Raw genomic sequence first — 22,806 nt, 5'->3', positions numbered from 1 at the left:
TACAGCACAGTTACTTAATATGCCACTTTTTTATAATAACAACTTTTGTCTAAATAGAAAGCATATCTACATATCTTCATTGTATTCAAAAGGGATAAGATTTGTAAATGACATTTCATAATTGATGATGATGGAAAGTTTCTAGACCTTAACCATTTACAAGAAGTAACTGGAAGGCCGCTTAATTTCCTCCATTATTTTGGCTTAAGAAATGCTGTTACTAGTTATATTAAAAAAATAAAAATACCATTAGAAAAAAACAAACAACTCTTAAATCCAAATATTAGTTGTTATATGCATCCCATTCTTTTAAAGACAGATATAAATAAATTTTAATATAAAACTCTTACCAAAAATGAAGATATACCAACAAGTCAAACTAAGTGGGACTGCTTAAGTGAAAATAGTATAAATTGGAACCTAATGTATAGTTATGTTTTTAAGTGTACAAGAGATACATACATACAGTGGTTACAAACGAGAATTATACATAGAATTTTAGCAACAAACTCCCTACTGTTTAAAATGAAAATTAAGAATAATAATTTGTGCACTTTTTGTCAGAGCCAGGAGGAAACTTTAATCCATCTCTTTTGGGAATGTTCAAAGGTTAAGCCAGTCATACAATATATAATAAATGAACTTGAACATTTTGACCCAAATTGTGAAATAAGTAAGTTGACTGTTTTGTTGGGATCTGGGAGAAAAGACTACATGTTAGATATTCTTTTTTTAGAAACAAAAAAGTATATATACTTATGTAAACAGAACCAGGTTATGCCTAGCATTGTTGGTTTAAGAAATGCCTGAAGTTTTCATGGGAGATATATCAAGCCTCAAATATGACTGATTTAGAATTTGACAGATTGGCAACTGTAAGACACTTTTTATGTTAACTACATTTGAATGGTAATTTTAAAACTAAATAGTACTGAATATTGTACAATGGATATAAAACCAATATATTAAATAGTTATCAAAAAACTTATCAACCTTTTACAGTAATGTGAAAATCTGTAGCATTCTTTATTGTTTGCACTGTATACAATATTTATATTTTTTGTTGTAATTTTTTTTTTGTCTGTTTTCTCGTTTGCTCTCTTCTGCACCATATAAAAGGGGGTATTGAATCTGTATAGTTACATATATGTTATATTGAATGATGAGTACATGTAGTTCCTTGTTAAAATGTTAGTGTAGTCATTGAAAAGCTATAGAGCTTGTCTGTAATTATTTATATGTCTTATGAAATAAAGTGTGGCAAAAAAAGAAATTCACCAAAAAAAAAAAAAAAAAGATTCACTCATTAATCTGTTATCAACAGTTTTTATTTTACATTCTAACACGACCAGCAAATAACCTACATACATGATGTAGAGCAAAATCTATCTCGGGTTATTCTGCAATAAACCACTCGCGTGCAGTGACGACATCCGATCCAGGTGTGTTACAGCACGGTCGTAAAAAGTAGTTACCATTTTTTCTGACACTGTTGTACTAGTATGTCGTGTTAGAATTGAAATAAGTTCCCAAGTGTGATTTATCGTAGAATAACCCGAGTTTTGAGTTCTTATGGGAAATAATATTTGACTCAGAAACTACGGCCTTCGTGATATATTCTTACGCATAAGAACTCAAAGCTAGGGTTATTCTACAATAAACCACGTTTGGGAACTTATTATTTCTTAAATAAACTAATCGGCATGGACCAGTGTATTCATTTGGAGTTCCTTGTTTAGTTAGGTTTTGAAAGAAAAGGTAAACAATCAGGTGAACGCTGGTGTCTGTAAACCATTTAGATCAATGTTTTAAGTGAATACTGGTTAAGTCTTATTTGTTATTTCATTTTCAACAAATTTAAGATGTAAATAACCCTAAATCTCTATAAAAAAAGAGGTCGGTACCCCTAGAAAACCCCTAACAGGCTTGTCTAGAGGTACGGACCCGTACCTCTAGAATCAAATTCTAGAGGTACGGATCCGTACCCCTAGACACTTCCAAATGTTTATTTACTTTTGTTGCATCATCATAGTCAAGGTCAATGAACGGCTTGACCAAGCATTTGCTCAACACATAAATCAAGCCTCACTTTGAAAGTGAAATTTTGCAAGCGACTCTCCCATTTCTTTTCAACGAAATAAGATGACCTGAAACCTACACCAACTAAGCGGTTAACTGGTGCAAAAGATTTGCCGGCCCCTGGTAAGAAAGATGGTTGTGTTGTGTTGCCATGTAATGCATTTTCAAAAAAGTAGATATATTGCAGTGTCCCACTCGGCTACCGTAATTTTTTTGTAGTTGCCCAGAAATTTAAACCCAGAAAGTATAAACTTGCTCTGTCTGCCCGCTTAGCTCAGTAGGTAAGAGCGTTGGTCTACGGATCGCGGAGTCGCAAGTTTGATCCTCGGGCGGGGTGTATGTTCTCCGTGACTATTTGATAAATGACATTGTGTCTGAAATCATTAGTCCTCCACCTCTGATTCATGTGGGGAAGTTGGCAGTTATTTGCGGAGAACAGGTTTGTACTGGTACAGAATCCAGGAACACTGATTAGGTTAACTGCCCGCCGTTACATGACTGAAATACTGTTGAAAAACGGCGTTAAAACCCAAAACAAACAAACTGTCCGAACCTGACTTACTGAGATGTGAGAATCAAAGGGGTCTGTAACAATGTTTGGTTAATTAATTTATAAACATCAAAATAAACCTGTGTGTTTGTTTCCAGTTCCACAGACACATCTCTAACATATTAGTCAACATATAATGAATGACAATAAGTGTTTATTTTGATGTTGATCTTGTCCAGATATTGTTATAGACCCCTTTGGTTAAGAATGTTGGAAAACAGGAAAAAAAAGGTCAATATTTCATTCTCTTTATTCATAGAAATTTTGACTGGTACCTCGGTCACAATTGGCTCTCATTAAAGTTAGTGTTGTTTCTAGAGCTCAAAAAGGGCAGGGTGCTGCCAAAAAGGGGCAGGGTGCAGTTTTAAACAGGAAAGTTACCGTAGCAGTAGTTGCATTCCTAGATGTTTATAGTTATGTATTGATTACATTTATGGTTATTGCATACTTATCACAGAATAAAGTAGTACATGATATCTTCCCAAAACCAGTAACAGAGTTTACAAAGGGTTTTTACATGACTTTATATTTTTGTCAAACCACAACAAGAATGGCACCAGTAACACTAGCTTCCTGTTCATCGGCGTCACAAGGTACCTCTGTCGGTCCCGGACCACAGTTGCTGGTAACTCTGAATGCATCTGCTGCCAGCTCATCATTTTCCCCAAAACTACCCACAGCTGCCACGTCAACAATTCGAAATACACATCTTCCCAGCTCATCAAGCACACAGAAATTACCAAACGTCTGGCTTTCATTGATGAGGAACACAAGTAACACCCCACCGAAACCAGCAATTGTCGGTATATCAACATTGCAGAGCATTCCCCCAAGTGTACATGTCATGAATGTTGTCGGTCCATCCACAACGTGGAGAATACCTATCGTCAGTGGACAGTCTCCAGGTGGAATTCATCCAAATTATTCCACACATCTTCCTCCAATCTCTCAGGTTTTATATTACATTATTTAGACGTATGGTAATAGATTTCATCTCTTGCAAAGTGCAAGAAAATTCATGAATGCTTTTTTAGCTCACCTGTCACGAAGTGACAAGGTGAGCTTTTGTGATCGTGCAGCATCCGTCGTCCGTCTGTGCGTCCGTGTGTCCGTCCGTGCGTAAACTTTTCCTTGTGATATCTCTAGAGGTCACATTTTTCATGGGATCTTTATGAAAATGGGTCAGAATGTTCATCTTGGTAAATTCTAGATCAAGTTCGAAACTGGGTCACGTGCCATCAAAAACTAGGTCAGTAGATCTAAAAATAGAAAACCCTTGTGACCTCTCTAGAGGCCATAATTTTCAATGGATCTTCATGAAAATTGGTCAGAATGTTCACCTTGATGATATCTAGGCCAAGTTCGAAACTAGGTAACAAGCCTTCAAAAACTAGGTCAGTAGGTCTAAAAATAGAAAAACCTTGTGACCTCTCTAGAGACCATATATTTCACAAGATCTTCATGAAAGTTGGTCAGAACGTTCACCTTGATGATATCTAGGTCAAGTTCCAAACTGGGTCACGTGCCATCAAAAACTAGGTCAGTAGGTCAAATAATAGAAAAACCTTGTGACCTCTCTAAAGGCCATATTTTTCATGGGATCTGTATGAAAGTTGGTCTGAATGTTCATCTTGATGATATCTAGGTCAAGTTCAAAACTGAGTCACGTGCGGTCAAAAACTAGGTCAGTAGATCTAAAAATAGAAAAACCTTGTGACCTTTCTAGAGGCCATATATTTCACAAGATTTTCATGAAAATTGGTCAGAACGTTCACCTTGATGATATCTAGATCAAGTTCGAAACTGGGTCACGTGCCATCAAAAACTAGGTCAGTAGGTCAAATAATAGAAAAACCTTGTGACCTCTCTAAAGGCCATATTTTTCATGGGATCTGTATGAAAATTGGTCTGAATGTTCATCTTGATGATATCTAGGTCAGGTTAGAAACTGGGTCACGTGCGGTCAAAAACTAGGTCAGTATGTCTAAAAATAGAAAAACCTTGTGACCTCTCTAGAGGCCATATATTTCATGAAATCTTCATGAAAATTGGTCAGAATGTTCACCTTGATGATATCTAGGTCAAGTTTGAAAGTGGGTCAGGTGCCATCAAAATCTAGGTCAGTAGGTCAAATAATAGAAAGACCTTGTGACCTCTCTAAAGGCCATATTTTTCAATGGATCTTCATGAAAGTTGGTCTAAATGTTCATCTTGATGATATCTAGATCAAGTTCGAAACAGGGTTATGTGCGGTCAAAAACTAGGTCAGTAGGTCTAAAAATAGAAAAACCTTGTGACCTCTCTAGAGGCCATACTTGTGAATGGATCTCCATAAAAATTGGCCAGAATGTTCATCTTTATGATATCTAGGTCAAGTGGAAAAGTGGGTCACGTGCCCTCAAAAAGTAGGTCAGTAGGTCTAATAATGAAAAAACGTTGTGACCTCTCTAGAGGCCATATTTTTCATGGGATCTGTATGAAAGTTGGTCTGAATGTTTATCTTGATGATGTCTAGGTCAAGTTTGAAACTGGATCAACTGCGATCAAAAACTAGGTCAATAGGTCTTGAAATAGAAAAACCTTGTGACCTCTCTATAGGCCATACCCTTGAATGGATCTTCATGAAAATTGGTCAGAATGTTCACCTTGATGATATCTAGGTCAAGTTTGAAACTGGGTCATGTGCCATAAAAAACTAGGTCAATACGTCAAATAATAGAAAAACCTTGTGACCTCTCTAGAGACCATATTTTTCAATAGATCTTCATGAAAATTGGTCAGAATTTTTATCTTGATAATATCTAGGTCAAGTTCAAAACTGGGTCACATGAGCTCAAAAACTAGGTCACTATGTCAAATAATAGAAAAAATGACGTCATACTCAAAACTGGATCATGTGGGAAGAGGTGAGCGATTCAGGACCATCATGGTCCTCTTGTAGATAAAATTGTATTTTAGAAACTTGGCACTTGATATAGTGTTTCCTGTGACAAAACCTCATTGGTGTTGAGAATTTAATCAGTCCAGCGTTAGCTCTGGTTTCCACAGATCAGCATCGAAGTAATTCTGAATCCTTACAATGTCTCCTCAAACAACTTTTGTTGTTGTGCGTTGTAATCGATCTGGCAGGGTGGGGTTTTGCAATGGTTCATTGCATTATTGTGCAGGATATGTAGTATATATGGCAAACTGATTTCTTATTCAGCGGCCATCTACCTTATATTGTAACCAATGTAGCATTGAATTACCAAAAGATTACTGAATTAAACAATTATATTGCTCTACCTATTTTGCTCGTTTTTGAGATTACCATTATTTGCATAAGTCAGAGATTAACTCCGCCCCGCCAGGTCGAATTAAACACAATAGCACACCTGAGCACAAGCGTTATGATCACTCACTGCCTTACCATCATCAATCTATATTTTCTTCAAAGAAAGTCTCTGAAACAATTTTTTGGAAGTCTATGAAGGTTTACTTGGAAGTTGGACAGGCCATTTCAAACATTGTTCAGTTCATATTGTTCTGCTTAGCTGCACATATATAGATTTTTTTAAAACAAAACCCGTTTCTGAATGCCAAGTCTGATTTTGAAATTATTTGACAAAAATATTTCTTTGGTGACTCTCTACCAAGACTATGTAAATGAGTCAGATTTGTTGGGGGAAAAATCATGGCTGCTTGAGGACGGTATACCAGTTTTCACTGTATGTAAAGCAACTTTTAAAGTTCTTAAGAAAGTGCTGGTCTGATTTAAAAATATTTTCATGGAAATGTTCCTTTCATTACCCAGGAAATGGTATTCAAATTATTCAGATTCATAAAAAAAACAAGGTCGCTAGAGGGCATGTCTCTTTTCCATATATGATATATATTTTTGAAACTTTAGAAATCTGCTTATCAGAAATTACTGACCAGATACTGAGAAATAATAACACAGATTTTCCTTGGGTGACCAAGGTTTTTCAAATTTTATATAATTATTTGAATGTTGCCAGAAACTGTTGGCAGAATCTCAAAGTAACTTGACAGAAATTTTCTTTTGTGTTTTGGTGACCCTTTTCCTAAATTGTACAAACAATCTTCATTCCTCATAATTGTGCCATGGAGGCGGGGTTATATGGCTCTAAAGAAATCCTTAAAAATCTCCTTTTAAACTGCATGCCTGCTTTCAAGTTTCCGAGTGTACTTTTCTACACCTTTGTACAGATGTTTGGATACATGAGAGATGTCCACCTTTGTACAGATGATTGGGTGCGTGAGAGATGTCCACTTTTGTACAGATGTTTGGGTACATGAGAGATGTCCACTTTTGTACAGGCCCCATGTGGTTCTGGGATGATCTGTGTATGAAAAGAATTGGAACCACTGCCTTACCCTTGCATGATCATAAGAGGCGACTAATAGGGTCTTAACACTTGGTTTTGCTGTAACTCTGTGATTCCAGCAGGTTTGCAAATTTTGATTCCATACCTCATGTTTTTATTTCGATGTTAATAAGATGTGGAATCAAAATTTGTAGATCTGTTTGGTGCCATATATCCTATACTGTGTTGGTGCGCCGTAAAACCCGAATAAATAAATAAATACTTTTGTACAGATGATTGGGTACATGAGAGATGTCCACTTTTGTACAGATGTTTGGGTACATGAGAGATGTCCACTTTTGTACAGATGATTGGGTACATGAGAGATGTCCACTTTTGTACAGATGTTTGGGTACATGAGAGATGTCCACTTTTGTACAGATGATTGGGTACATGAGAGATGTCCACTTTAGTACAGATGATTGAGTACACGAGAGATGTCCACTTTTGTACAGATGATTGGGTACATGAGAGATGTCCACTTTTGTACAGATGAGAGATGTCCACTTTTGTACAGATGATTGGGTACATGAGAGATGTCCACATTTGTACAGATGATTGGGTACATGAGAGATGTCCACTTTTGTACAGATGAGAGATGTCTACTTTTGTACAGATGTTTGGGTACATGAGAGATGTCCACATTTGTACAGATGTTTGGGTACATGAGAGATGTCCACATTTGTACAGATGATTGGGTACATGAGAGATGTCCACTTTTGTACAGATGAGAGATGTCCACTTTTGTACAGATGTTTGGGTACATGAGAGATGTCCACATTTGTACAGATGATTGGGTACATGAGAGATGTCCACATTTGTACAGATGATTGGGTACATGAGAGATGTCCACATTTGTACAGATGATTGGGTACATGAGAGATGTCCACTTTTGTACAGATGTTTGGGTACATGAGATGTCCACTTTTGTACAGATGTTTGGGTACATGAGAGATGTCCACATTTGTACAGATGATTGGGTACATGAGAGATGTCCACATTGTACAGATGTTTAGGTACGTGAGAGATGTCCACATTTGTACAGATGATTGGGTACGTGAGAGAGTCCAATGTACAATTTAGGTACGAGAGATGTCCACATTTGTACAAATGATTGGTACGTGAGAGATGTCCACATTTGTACAGATGATTGGGTACTGAGAGATGTCCACATTTGTACAGATGATTGGGTACTGAGAGATGTCCACATTTGTACAGATGATTGGGTACGTGAGAGATGTCCACATTTGTACAGATGATTGGGTACGTGAGAGATGTCCACATTTGTACAGATGATTGGGTACGTGAGAGATGTCCACATTTGTACAGATGATTGGGTACGTGAGAGATGTCCACATTTGTACAGATGATTGGGTACGTGAGAGATGTCCACATTTGTACAGATGATTGGGTACGTGAGAGATGTCCACATTTGTACAGATGTTTGGGTACATGAGAGATGTCTACATTTGTACAGATGATTGGGTATGTGAGAGATGTCCACATTTGTACAGATGATTGGGTATGTGAGAGATGTCCACATTTGTACAGATGTTTGGGTACATGAGAGATGTCTACTTTTGTACAGATGATTGGGTATGCGAGTCAGATGTCCACAATTGTACAGATGTTTGGGTACATGAGAGCTCTCCAGTGATTAATTGTGTGACATTGTGATTTTGCATTATTTAAAAATACCAGATTTATTTTTACAGATGGCCAGAATGAAAGGTTCTAAACCAGTTTGAGAATGCTATGTCTTTGATCAATTTCAAAAATGTGACCCAAAACCGCCAGTTAGATGCTGGAGTTACGGGACTGGTTATCCAAAAATGGGTTTATTACATTAGAGCCTGGTTGGTTCATTAATGAGAGTACAACATTACCAGTCTAAATGCCAGGAGTTTGATCCCTATCCTCATCTCCACCAGCAAAGTTAATGATAACAGTAGACAGTATATCTGCACTTTTTATCTCGACTATTCGAAGAACGGCGTCGGCGGCAGTGTCGGCGTCACACCTTGGTTAAGTTTTTTGTACAAGTCCACATTTTGACAAATTCTTTTGAGATAAAGCTTTGAACTTTCAACACCTGTTTACCATCACCATGTCCAGTTATAGGCAAGAGTACATAACTCCATCAAGGATTTTGGCAGAATTATTGCCCCTTTTAACTTAGAATTCTCGGTTAAATTTTTCGTACCAGTTCACATTTTATGTAAAGTGTATGACATATGGCTTTGAAACTTTTATCACTTGTTTATTATACCGTAACAGTTTCTATCTTTAGGCAAGAGTACATAACTCTGTCAACTATTTTGCCTGAATTATGGCCCTTTTTGGACTTGGAAATGGTATAATTTTTGTACATGTCCATGTTTTGTCAAAACTATTTGACATGTGGGTTTGAAACTTTGAACGTATGTTTATCATCATGATTTCAATCTGTAGGCAAGAGTAGATAACTCTGTCAAGTATTTTGGTTGAATTATGTCCCTTTTTGGACTTGGAAATTGGTTCAATTTTCATACAAGTCCATGTTTTGTCAAAACAATTTGACATGTGGCTTTGAAACTTTGAACATTTGCTTATCATCAGTATTTCAATCTGTAGGCAAGAAAACATAACTCTGTCAAGTATTTTGGCTGAATAATGGCCCATTTTGGACTTAGAAATTGGTTCAGGTTTTGTTGAAACTATTTGAAATGTGGCTTTGAAACTTTAAAAACCTGTTTATCGTCATGATTTCCATATGTAGGCAAGAGTTCATAACTCTGTCAACTATTTTGGCTGAATTATGGCCCTTTTTGGACTTGGAAATCAGATAAGTTTTTTCATACCAGTCCATATTTTGCCTAATCTGTTTGTCATATAACTTTGAAACTTTGACCACTTGTTTACCATCATAGTCTACATATGTAGGCAAGACTATACATAACTAGGACAAGGACTTTAGCTCAGTTATGGCCTTTTTTGACATAGAAATTAGTTAATTTTTGTATTCCATTCTTTATTTTGTCTAAACTGTTTGAAATATGGCTTTGAAACTTTGAACACTTACTAACTATCATGGCGATAGAGTGCAAGACATATCCAAATCCACAAATGCAGGTACATTGTTTGTATTGTCTGTTTTTCTTTTTTTGTCTGAAAATCTCTGGTAATATTTTGACCCCATACTTACATCAATGCTTCGAATAGTTCAGTGCACTGTCAACAGAAAGCTCTTGTTCTGTCTCCACCAGTAATTAATGCGAGGAAGTTGTCAGTTACTGCTGAGATAATATGAACATTGGCTAGGTTAATTGGCAGCTGTATACATTTAACTGAAATACTGTGTAAATGATGTTAAACTGATTTAAAAAACAAACAAACCTAAATTATAAAAAACAGAATAATTAAAATTGTTAAATATTTGTGAAAATCCAATTTGACACTAAGTACATGTTAACTTAGATAGATTGTTATAAAGGACAGCAGATTTTAACACACAGTTGATAATATTGTAGATAAGAGAGATAATGAGGACTTTTGTATAAGTTTTGAACAGAAAAATCTTATCTAATTGCTTCATTTAAAGAACATTCTTATTATGTTGGGACAACATTGGAATCCTTTTAAAGTTTGAAATGAATTTTTGTAGCGATTATATTTAAGTTTACGTTCTTTTATGTAAATGTGTGCCATAAAATATTTTATTACATTTTGCGAAAGTATGTTTTTGTCCAATATCGGTAGTGAAGTTTAAAATTGTAATATATGGCGCAAATTTGGACATAAATTTCTCTCTGCTTTGGCAGTCTAATGGTTTTAAAGTGTTAAACAATCTTAAACATCTTTGTGTTTAAACTTTTAAACATGAGTATTCATGCATTTTAAGAAAAACTGTAGATGTATTTGAACAGTTTTTCTCTTCTTCTTTTTTATTTGCGAATATATTTTATCGGAATGGTAGTTTGTTATATGGTTAAAATATTAGAATTTACATGGTTTGACACTGAATTTTAATTTTAAGATGAAATAAATTATCATACTTTAGTAGTTCGTTATAGGATTTTGGATATATAAAACAACATATTATAATTGAAATAAGATTCAGGCAATATATTTGATAAGTTTTACCAAATCCCTTTGTAATTTCATTGACAGTGTTAATGTAAACAATTTCCAAAAGCTGCCTTGTAAATAAATAATGAAAATATTCAATACTCAAATAGAAAGTTTGCCTTTGTACAGGAAAATAGATTGGGGTTAAGTCTTGGCATGTTTATTGTCAGTGAGGGATATTAATAATAAATGAATTTATTTGAACTTGTGTTTTCAACAAGAAGTCAAAGAATTCTAGACAATATAAATGTCATAGCTGTCTTAGTGGAATCAGAGCCTTTTCAGGATTCTTAGGTGAAAGGATAAAATATTAAATTTCTGGGATAAACGGAGCTATATAACGTGAGAATTATATAAAGGACTTAAACAATGACTTCCCAGCCAGGTAAGACTTTTTGAAATGTAAAAGTATCATTTCTTTTTTTAAGACATCAAAACAGCTGTTAGTGGGGGCAAAATTTAATTTGGTCTAACTGAAACAAAAAATTCCTACCAACACTAGCGATTTTCAATCAAACATGATATTTTTCTTATCTAAAGACAGCACTTGTGAATTTATAAGGGAGTAAACAAATATAAAACACTTACTGAACGGCTTGCCGGTCAATAGTTGAAACTTATTGGCCCATGGTACAGGGCCGTTCAGTAACTGTTTTATTATACAACATGAGCAAAACATGGTGTTGAATATTAGACCAGTTTATATATAGAACAAACTGTAGACACAGGCTATTTATATATGAAGTCGTGTAATAAAGCGTACTGTTATTGTGGCTGTTTTCAGCTTATAATGAGAGCATATCCACTAAGCGAGATTTTTGTGTGATCTGATGCACTTTCAGTTTAACTTAAAAATAACTTGGTCATTTTGCATCAGCCTTGAAACATTTGTTCCTCTTGGTCAACTACGTAACATGTGGCAAGGGCCGTAACATTGTCACCAATATTGTATGAACTATGCCTCTTTTTTAGATGGACTATTTGAAAATTTTCAAATTTTATCGCCCTTTCGTGTTCTTCGGTGTCGGCATCCGTGTCACGGAAGGTTAAAGTTTTGCATGACATTGTAAGCAGGTTTCTTAGAAACTGCTAGGCCAAATGCTTTCAAACTTCATACATGTCTTTGGCATCATGTGGCATTATAAGGTGACCTCCTAGTACAAGTTACATAACTCTATCTTTATTTTTTAAAAAATTATTCCCCTTTTTAACTTAGAATATCCGATTATAGTTTTGCATGTAAGCAGGTTTCTCAGAAACTATTAGGCCAAATGCTTTCAAACTTCACACATGTCTGTGGCATCATGAAATATGACCTCATGTTGCAAGTTACCTAACTATCTCTAGCTTTTATTTTGTTAAATTTAACATAGAAATTTTGTGACAGTTTTGCATGTAAGCATGTTTCTCAGAAATTACATGACCAAATGTTTTCAGATTTTCTGTGCATTTTTAGCATCATAGGAAGACATCACTTGGCAAGTTTCATAACTCTGGCTTACATTTTAGCAAAATTATGACCCTTTTTCTACTTTGAAAATTTTGGTAATTCTTTAATTATGTAAGCTGGTATTAGATGAAAGGGCTTTATATAGTTGAGCGCACTGTCATCAGACAGCTCTTGGTACGTAGTTCCAGTTTAAGTTCTTGAAAAACTTCCTTGAACATTTGAATTACTTCGTATTTGTTTCAGAGTATATGCCAAGGACTTATATAAATGCTCTTTCAAGAGGACATCTTTTCTTGGTTTTGCTAACATCAAGCTGGAAAAACTTAAAAATGAAAAATATACCTGGTACCTTGTTTTTATTCAGTTTTGGGGGCCTGCTAGGAGGGGAATATTGTGTTGTAGCCACTAACGAATGACTAAAGTAGAAGAAAAATTGCATTGCAATGAAAACAATATTTTTCATAAAATTGTTACTGGTACACTTAAGAAAGTGACCTAAAGAACAATGTTTTGTGTTTTGAATGGTAGTGTTTATATAGTTATGAAGCTCTACTAAGAGCCTGGGTTGGAATATGTACCGAAAAAAATGTTGTTTTTTTGTGGGGGGAATTATGTTCAAAAATAGGGGAAAACATACCTTTTGTAGAGGAGCTACCCCAAAATGATGCAGATAAACTTTAAAAGGTAATAGTTCTTTGACAAAAACGTGAAAAATGTCACAGTAAAATTCCAAAATATTATGATTTATTACAGTTTCAGCTAGTGTAAGTCGTGTTACGTATCTCTATTAATAGATATCTAAGGAACTACTAAAAATATTTTTTGAAAATGCTACATAAGTTTTCATCATCATTTACATGGTAAATGAAAACTCATTGCTTTGACTATCATTTGGCAAAATTATACTCTTATTTTTAGCTCACCTGAGCACAAAGTGCTCAAGGTGAGCTTTTGTGATCGCCCTGTGTCCGTCGTCAGTCGTCGTCTGTCCGTCTGTCGTCAACAATTTGACTGTTAACACTCTAGAGGTCACAATTTTGGCCCAATCTTAATGAAACTTGGTCAGAATGTTACCCTCAATAAAATCTTGGAAGAGTTCGATATTGGGTCATCTAGGGTCAAAAACTAGATCACCAAGTCAAATCAAAGGAAAAGCTTGTTAACACTCTAGAGGTCACAATTTTGGCCCAATCTTAATGAAACTTGGTCAGAATGTTACCCTCAATAAAATTTTGGAAAAATTTGATATTGGGTCATCTGGGTTCAAAAACTAGGTCACCAGGTCAAACCAAATGAAAAGCTTGTTAACACTCTAGAGGTCATAGTTTTGGCCCAGTCTTAATGAAACTTGGTTAGAATGTTACCCTCAATAAAATCTTGGACGAGTTCGATATTGGGTCATCTGGGATCAAAAACTAGGTCACCAGGTCAAATCAAAGGAAAAGCTTGTTAACACTGTAGAGGCCATATTTATGACTGTATCTTCATGAAACTTGGTCAGAATGTTAATCTTGATGACCTTTAGGTACAGTTTGAATCCGGGTCATGTAGGGTCAAAAACAAGGTCACCAGGTCAAATCAAAGAAAAAGCTAGTTAACACTCTAGAGGTCACATTTATGACCGTATCTTAATGAAACTTGGTCAGAATGTTAATCTTGATAATTTTTAAATCAGGTTCAAATCTGGGTCAGGTGGGGTCAAAAACTAGGTTACTTGGTCAAATCAAAGGAAAAGCTTGTTAACACTCTAGAGGCCACATTTATGACTTTATTTTCATGAAACTTAGTCAGAATGTTAATTTTGATGATCTTTAGGTCAAGTTTAAATCTGGTCAGGTAGGGTCAAAAACTAGGTCACCAGGTCAAATCAAAGGAAAAGTTTGTTAACACTCTGGAGGCCACATTAATGACTGTATCTTCATGAAACTTGGTCAGAATGTTAACCTTGGTAATCTTAGGGTCAAGTTCGAATCTGGGTCATGTGGGGTAAAGAACTAGGTCACCAGGTCAAATCAAAGGAAAAGCTAGTTAACACTCTAGAGGCCACATTTATGACCATATCTTAATGAAACTTGGTCAGAATGTTAATCTTGATGATCTTTAGGTCAGGTGAGCAATACAGGGCCTTCATGGCCCTCTTTGTTTTCTAATTTATTAAATGAATCATCTTTCCATGTATGCTGGATTCTCTGCAACCTCTGAAACCCCACAGTATTCTGTAGCATCATCAGATGACCTCTTTGAGCCAATTACCTGCTTATTAACATGTAGAAAATTTTGTTTAACATTTTGTATGCCTGACATAGGCTATTTCAACATGTTCAGTACTAAAGTGCATTAAAATGCAATATGTAACACATTCTTGACACTGTTGATCCAGTCTTTTGTACTTTGTACTGCTTGCCACACAAAAATATACAAAATTCAAACGTATTTACTTAACTGCTTTAAATAGAGACATTTTGACATGACACTATCATTATGATCGTATGAGAAGTTTAAATGTCTCTGTATTTCAAAATGTATTTTTATCTGTGCTTTAAAACAAGGTTTTCATTGATTCGGAATTCTGAACTCCTTAAATATCTAGTAACAACGCAAACAGTAAGAAAACATCAACAAGTAAGTGCTCAATAGTAAATCATTCATTATGATTTAGAGATAAGCCATATAAAGCAATAATTGATCCACGGTTGTCAATATCATGTCTTGTTATTAAAGCCCAGCGATCACTTTATCAGTTTAGTTTAATCATTTTTAGGTGTGAATTGATCATCCTATTTGACCCAGTAGATAATTATATGATTTAATTATTTCATTGATTCTTTGAAAAAAAAATTAATTAATATTCTAATTAAATGAAAAATTTCAATATTCTCTGGGTATTTGAGATTCAAAGTGAGATAATTAAAAATTAATTAATTTTGAGCTGTAAAATATGAAAACAAAAATCATGATATTAATATTCTTTTCAAAAGAATCTTAGTTGACGTAATATCTAAATTTACGTTTTGGATTTTATTAATTATTTTATAATCAAAGAATTAATCTTTAGTCAGGTAAACATACCTGGCTCCAACTTTGTATATATTGTTATTTCCAAGGCTTAAGTTTATAATCTGATTTGGAATTGGGTGACCCTTAAACTTCGTCACACCAAATCATAACTCTGGCTTACAAATGTACCAGTCTTTGGTTTTGAAAATTTAAATCAGTGATTAAATAGGTATTGTTTGTTACATATTGACTAAGATTTCAACTTGTGTATCGTATTTCGGTCTCAAATGGCTGTGAAACACATTGTACCATTGTTTAGTTGATTTCGTGGATGATTCTTTGTGAAAAATAATAGAATCAAGTGTTAAAAATACTTATTTAATTACACATAATTTTAAGAGATTGTAAGATAGAAGTGACAGATTATAGACTGTAGAAAGAAGAGAAGATACAGTTCGTTTGATTTTGTTACAGTACAGAAGCATGTTAAGCACTTAGTCACAGAAGTTTTTGGTTTAACGTCTATGTAAATTGACAATTTCTATCGGACTGTGTTGTAAAGGATAGGAGTGTAGAAGGAAATAGGATGTAAATGTGTGTTTCCTCTTATGTCAGAAAATTATCAAAGTCGGAGGATAAAGATGGGTAAGAAATATATCACTAGGTCACTTTCTGTCCATGTGCTTTATTAAATAATATTATGTACTGCGTTGTTAAGTTTGATAATTTTTATACTTTAATATTTCATTTCAAAGTGTTAATTTTGATATGTAAGAATTATCAATCAAAATGAACACTTTTGAAGCTTAGCTTTTACCATATTCGCGAAAAGTGGACCTAAACAAAAAAAGAGAACAAAAAAAACTGCCAAAAAACCCCCAAGAAATTCTAATAGAATTTTCTTAAGATAATTCTGACAAACTATGTGTGAGAATGTTGGTTCTTGGCATACAAACTTTTTGATTGAAAACCAAATGAAAGCCAACAAGAATGAAGGCCTTTTTGTGTTCTGTTAAGGTTTCGATGGAGGCCTTGAGAAACAAAAATCAAACAACACCAAATCATAGAAAGAAAGAGTTGTTTGACATGAAAATTGAACAGCATGTAAAACATGTATATTACTTTACGAAACAAGTGTCAGTATACTGATATAAACATTGAATTCCGGAAAAGGGCTGCCTAAAGGGGCTCCACTTCCGGACAGTTAAACGCCTTTAAAAACTCACCATTTTCAAAGAACTGTTACACATGTTTGTTTTGATGCATTTGCAATAGCGTGCGAGTGGTGAAATTTCACGTAACAAGGTGGAACATAGTTTTCAGCAATTGTTTATCTTTTTTTCTTTACAAATGGCATTCATTTTCAAAGGGAGACAACTTTTTCTCAAAGATTACTTAAAATTATCGGAAAAAGTTGTTTCCCTTTGAAAATGAATGCCATTTGTACTTAAAATAATCGGGAACAGTTGTTTCCCTTTGAAAATGAATGCCATTTGTAAAGAAATAAAGATAAACAATTGCTGAAAACTGTGTTCCACCTTGTTATGCGAAATTTCACCACTCGCACGCTATTGCAAATGCATCAAAACGAACATGTGTAACTGTTCTTTGAAAATGGTGAGTTTTTAAAGGCGTTTAACTGTCCGGAAGTGGAGCCCCTTTAGGCAGCCCTTTTCCGGAATTCAATGTTTATATCAGTAAACTGACACTTGTTTCGTAAAGTAATATACATGTTTTACATGCTGTTCAATTTTCATGTCAAACAACTCTTTCTTTCTATGATTTGGTGTTGTTTGATTTTTGTTTCTCAAGGCCTCCATCGAAACCTTAAGAGTGAAGAGCATATTAGTTTTTCATGAAATTTTTACGGCTTTACTGGTTTTTATCAGAAGTGAAGGACATTTTGGTTTTTCTTTAGGAGTGTAGAGCTTTTACTTTGAAGGGTTTCTGGTTTCCTATATAGAGTACTTTTCTGTCAGCAGTGAATGGCTTAACTGTTTTCAACATAAGAGCAGAGCTTTTTGGTTTTCTAAAAAGAACTATGGGCTTTTTGGTTAACCATGCTGTGTTTATAGCTTAACTGTTGTCCAAATGAATTGTAGAGCAGTCTGGCGTTCCATAAGGAGTGTAGGGTTTTTGGTTTCTGTCAAGAATGAAGGGTTTTTTTGGCTTTTAAAGAACGAAGGGCATGAAGTGTTTGTGGTTTTACTGTTTTCCATCAAAAGTGATAGACTTTTTGATATTCCATAAGAAAGAATTTCCATCAGAAGTGAATGGCTTCACTGTATTCTGTAAAATGTGAAAAGCTATTTGGTCAGGATTGAAGGGCTTTACCTAAATTTTCCTACCAAGAGTAACTGGCTTTTTGTCTCTCCATCAAGATACAGAGCTTTTTGGCTTTCCATCAAGAGTGAAGGGCTCTTTGGTTATCTATGAAGAGTGAATGACTTTTTTGTTTTTCTTGAAGAGTGAAGGGATTTTGGCTTTTTGGTAGTGAAGAACTTTTCTTTTTCCATTAAAATTGTACTGCTTATCTTTTCCATGAGGCATACATGTATGATTTATGCATTTCCATAAAGCGGGTATGGCTTTTTGAATTTCTTAGTTTCTTATTATTATCGGGAACATAATACATTGTATAGCTTAAAAATCTAAAAGGTTTTTATTTTTATGAAACTGAAAGTATTGTCTTTGAAACCTTCTATAAATGGAATTGTGCTTTGACGAAATACTGAAAGAGTTTCATCTACTTATCACTTAATTGCTTTGAAGATACATGTTTTAGTACCTTCTTTGATCAGAGAGAAGCTTCTTTCTATTATAGTTGATATTTCTTCATTTGTGCGTGAAATATTGATGGAATTCATTATTGGTTTATGTCAGTGCTTTTCTTTTGGTTTCGTTAATGCTGTGTTTTGTTACCATATTATCATCTCTAGCATGTTCATATTCGACACTTGAAAGAAGTAGACCAAAGAGGAAATCCTAGCAAAATCTTAAGCTTGGAATGTTGTAAAATACATTAATCCAACGCCCACATAATTATGTTACGTAATATCTTTGTTTTACAGTCAGTTGTTGAGTAATAGTACTGAAGTCCTTATTCACCCCTTGAAAAAGGCCTGGGAAATTAAAAAAAACGTAATAAACCCAACAAAACAAGGACATGTAACTAGCATATCCTTGAACAGATATGGTGCAAGGCAGTAGAAGGACTTATCACTTTTGACTTGGTGAACTGTCAGTGACCATTTTAATCTCTAGCTGTCAAAATCGTAACATGAAATGTATGAAAAATCTTGTTGTACAATACATGAAATTTAACTTAACTTGCAGTTTTATGGACACGTTGTGTGGCTTTTCGGGCAGATCACTTTTGACTTAGTGAACTGTAAGCAGCCATATTTCATATGAAGAAATAAATCTTCAATATTGAGAACATTTTAAGTGGTTTAAAGTATCATGATAAATCAGTTTGTACACACTTAAGGATATATACCTTGATAATACATTTTGATCATTGTACACTTAAAATCTTTTATTTGTGTAGAATGCACTGGGGGTGACTTGGGTACAAACAATTGTGTATACTTGTATTAATATTCATTTTAATTTTGTACAAACTATTTATTTAAGTCCCTTACTTGTGATTTTCTCACATTTCTTTAAGATACCTGTGCCAGTTTATTTGATTACTTTGATACCTATATTTGAGACATGATTTTAAAACTTATTTTCAAGTCTGAGTTTGGTTTTGAACTTGATGCAAACAGTGCCTTATATGTCTTGGTACTGTTGTTTAAATAAGGCAACAAGACTTACATTATTTGGGTCAGTTTTCAATAGATACCCTATTCTTGTTGTTTCAGTGGGTAGAACAAAAGACTACCAGTACAGAGGTAGTGAGTTTGAACCTGTGGTATATGTGGGTGAGAGATGAGTTGAGAGTGGCAGGGGAGAGTAGCGTTCCCCTTGACCATGCAATAGAAATATGTCAGAAGTCATTCCTACTGCACCTCCCATTTTGTGGAGAAATATCAGCAGCCTAAAGAGAACTGATTTAGTTCTGAATCAAGACCGCTCAAGACTTAGCTCAATAGGAAGAGCGCCGATCTACAGATTGCGGGGTTGTGAGTTTGATCCTCAGTATGTTCTCCGTGATGATTTGATAAAGGACATTGTGTCTGAAATCATTCGTCCTCCACCTCTGATTCATGTGGGGAAGTTGGCAGTTATTTGCGGAGGACAGGTTTGTACTGGTACAAAATCCAGGAACACTGGTTAGGTTAACTGCCCACCATTAAATAACTGCAATACTGTTGAAAAACAGCGTTAAACCCAAAACAAACAAAGTTCTGAATCAAGGAATTGTGTTAGGGCTAACTAACTAGTATTCATAATGGTGATGATAAATGGTGTTGAACACTTACCAAACAAATAAACATGACTATACCTTAAAGCCCTGCTCCACGGCTATTCAAATTCTATTGTGTGTATGCAACCCATGATTACAATAGGTAACAGTTAACGGCCACGCGCCACATTTTAGCACGCAAAACCACAGGTATTTTATATAAAATAGACTCTATTGTCACTGTTCATAGTCAGGATTTTCATGCTTTTTCAGTGACAATTTAAGGTTAAAAGGTAGGACTGGAGCAGGTCTTTAAAGCAAGGAAGATTGCTTCTGTTTTTAGCTCATCTGATTTTAAATAGTTGACTGTGTAGGCCAAGACCCATAACTCTTCTATGCATTTGTCAGAATTATGGCCCTTTTTGTACTTAGAAAATTTGAGTTTCTTAGTTAAAATATTTGTTTAGGTCCACCTTTTCTCAAAAACTGTAAGAGCTACAGCTTTGAAACTTTGCACACTAATTTATCATCATTAGATGACTATGCAGGCTAAGATCCATAACTCTAACCTGGATTTTGTAAGAATTATGGCCCTATTTGTGCTTAGAAATTCTGAACTGTTACTCATTTTCTTACATTATAACTGTCCAGCACTTGCAGACGAGCGATGGCACCCATAGGCGGTGCCCTTGTAACATGACTTATTTTACTGTAGCAGACATCCAGACTGTATCATTGATTTTTTTATTCAGAATAGAACATGCAATGTAATTAATTTACTGATATGCTTCAGTGATCCATTTTCTGGACTGTTCCTTGACATATCTAAAGGAAATTTGAAGACTAGTAAAAGGTTTCTTTGCTACATAAAAGCTATATATTTATGCATTTTGTTATTACTAACAAGGAACTTAAAGGCAGTGTTATTTCTTGTAGATGTTAAATTGATGACCAGGTACCTGCCTGCTTAGCTCAATAGGGAGAGCGCAGATCTGTGCATCGCAGGGTTGGGAGTGAAGTCTCCAGGTGGGATGTAGGTTCTCCATGTCTGAAATCATTCATTCTCCACCTCTAATTCATGTGGGGAAGTTGGCAGTTACTTGTAGAGAACAAGTTTGTACTGTTACAGAATCCAGGAACACTGGTTAGGTTTACTGCCTGCCGTTAAATGACTGACATACTGTTGAAAAATTGCATTAAACCCAAAACAAATTTTCCTCTGACCATTCAGTAGAGACCGTACCATAGCTCTTCGCATACTTTGATTTTTCAAACTAAAGTGATTTTTACAAGTGCACCGGTTACGATAAAAATGTAAACAACGGACTCTGTCTATGAAACTTTGAAATGAATGAATGACAGTCGATCTTAGTCATGATACTGATTGACAGTGAATGCTAATGACTCCATGTGCTGCAGATAGGTATTTAGTTCGTAACTGTAATTTCCCATTAATTGAAATTCTCTCAAAACTAGTAAAATAATTACTTATATTTGGACAAATCTTATCGTCTTTGCCGTTCGGCAGCTGCAAAAGGGGCAAATATAAAATATTCAGTGTAAGTAATATTTCACTGGTACTGCCAGTTAGTAAGTTCATACTCTGAACAACACGTCAGAGAAATTTGGGCAGATTTGACCAATTATGACGTTGGCAGCATTAGATTATATTTTTTCTTTACACAAAAAATGCCGTTAGGTAACAAAGCGAATACGCCGATAATCCGGAGTTCACCGATTATTGTTCCAGTTCACGCAATGTAATCCAGCAATTAAACTGCATAGCTATTAGCTACTGCTGTTATAGGGAAGTGGTAGAGTGTCTGCCTTAGGTGTGAGAGGTCCTGGGTTCGAGTCCCAGTTAGAGCTTAACTATTTAGATTCTGCTAAAGCATAGTTTTTCTGTTAATAGACTGTTCCAGATGTTCTAAATTTTTAGCACACAGTATCATGGATCAGTATTTAGCAATCCAGATCAAAGTTGAATGTTAAATCAAATGCACCCAATTAGAAAATATTGACTATATTATGTCCCTTTGATGTTTATGCTCTCCATGTTCAAGAAGAGTTACATGTCCTTGATCACAAAATTTTCGTTATCATGAAAATATTAAATGCTCATAACTCCGCATTTGTGGTTAAAATATTGTCTATATTTCTGTTTTTGAGAAATATATGGACATTTGTCTTCATTTCAAAGCTTTTTAACTTCAAACCTATGATTTGAAAAACTTAGGTACTATCTCTACATGATTCAGTTTCGCTTTGTTAGCATCTGATGAAGTGATATTGCTTTCAAGTTACTTGTTCACATTGAGTGAAAATTTTGAATACCGTTATCTTCACACAATATTTGATAAAAAAAGTTTTTATATAAGGAAAAACTGAGGAAAAATGAAGAGTGGATAACTTAAACTGATATTAAATGTCTACTAAAACCTACATAGAAAATAGACATATTTCATGATTTCATTAGTGTCATATATGTTTAACTGTATAATTTCAGGGGGCGCTAAAAAATTTCTGTACACAGGACCGAAGAAAGGAAATGACGATGATGATGATGACCTGCCATGGAACTTTAATGCAAAGAAACAAAGTAGCACAGGTTAGCCTGTAATCTAAAATGTTGATATCACATTGTGAGGAAAAGTTTTGAAGGTTTAAACTGGAGTAAACTTATTTAACTGCATGTACTCAAATTCGACAATTTTATAATTAGCTGAATGATTCGGTCAATTAGTATGTATGCAATATTTTGTTACAAAAGTGCACTATGGTTAAACAATTAATTATGTCTCCCCCAGGAGACATATTGTTTTTGCCCTGTCCGTCCGTCCGTCCGTCCGTCCGGTCGTCCGTCCGTCTGTCCGTCCGTCCGTACGTCACACTTCATTTCCGA

At 34.9% G+C, this 22,806-nt stretch overlaps 1 protein-coding gene across 3 annotated transcripts in view; it reads left to right on the top strand.

The window, feature by feature from the left end:
* The window catches only part of LOC123550873 (probable cyclin-dependent serine/threonine-protein kinase DDB_G0292550), a 39,372-nt gene that overhangs the window by 4,421 nt on the left and 12,145 nt on the right, over nt 1–22,806 (top strand). Inside the window, exons 1-2 of one of the 3 annotated variants that reach the window (XM_045339332.2) lie at nt 10,722–11,488; nt 22,411–22,512. In XM_045339332.2, coding sequence (XP_045195267.2) covers nt 11,473–11,488; nt 22,411–22,512 — 118 coding nt within the window. In that variant the 5' untranslated portion in view covers nt 10,722–11,472. Of the gene's footprint in view, nt 1–10,721; nt 11,489–15,713; nt 16,196–22,410; nt 22,513–22,806 lie in introns of those variants that run through there. The other 2 variants (XM_045339330.2, XM_045339329.2) reach the window with 2 other exon arrangements.

This window comes from Mercenaria mercenaria, chromosome 4, assembly GCF_021730395.1.
Source record: "Mercenaria mercenaria strain notata chromosome 4, MADL_Memer_1, whole genome shotgun sequence".
In the NCBI taxonomy this organism is placed as follows: Eukaryota; Metazoa; Mollusca; class Bivalvia; order Venerida; family Veneridae; genus Mercenaria; species Mercenaria mercenaria.
The sequence above is the reverse complement of the archived record's forward strand: the minus strand, read 5'-3'. Positions and strand labels throughout refer to the sequence as shown.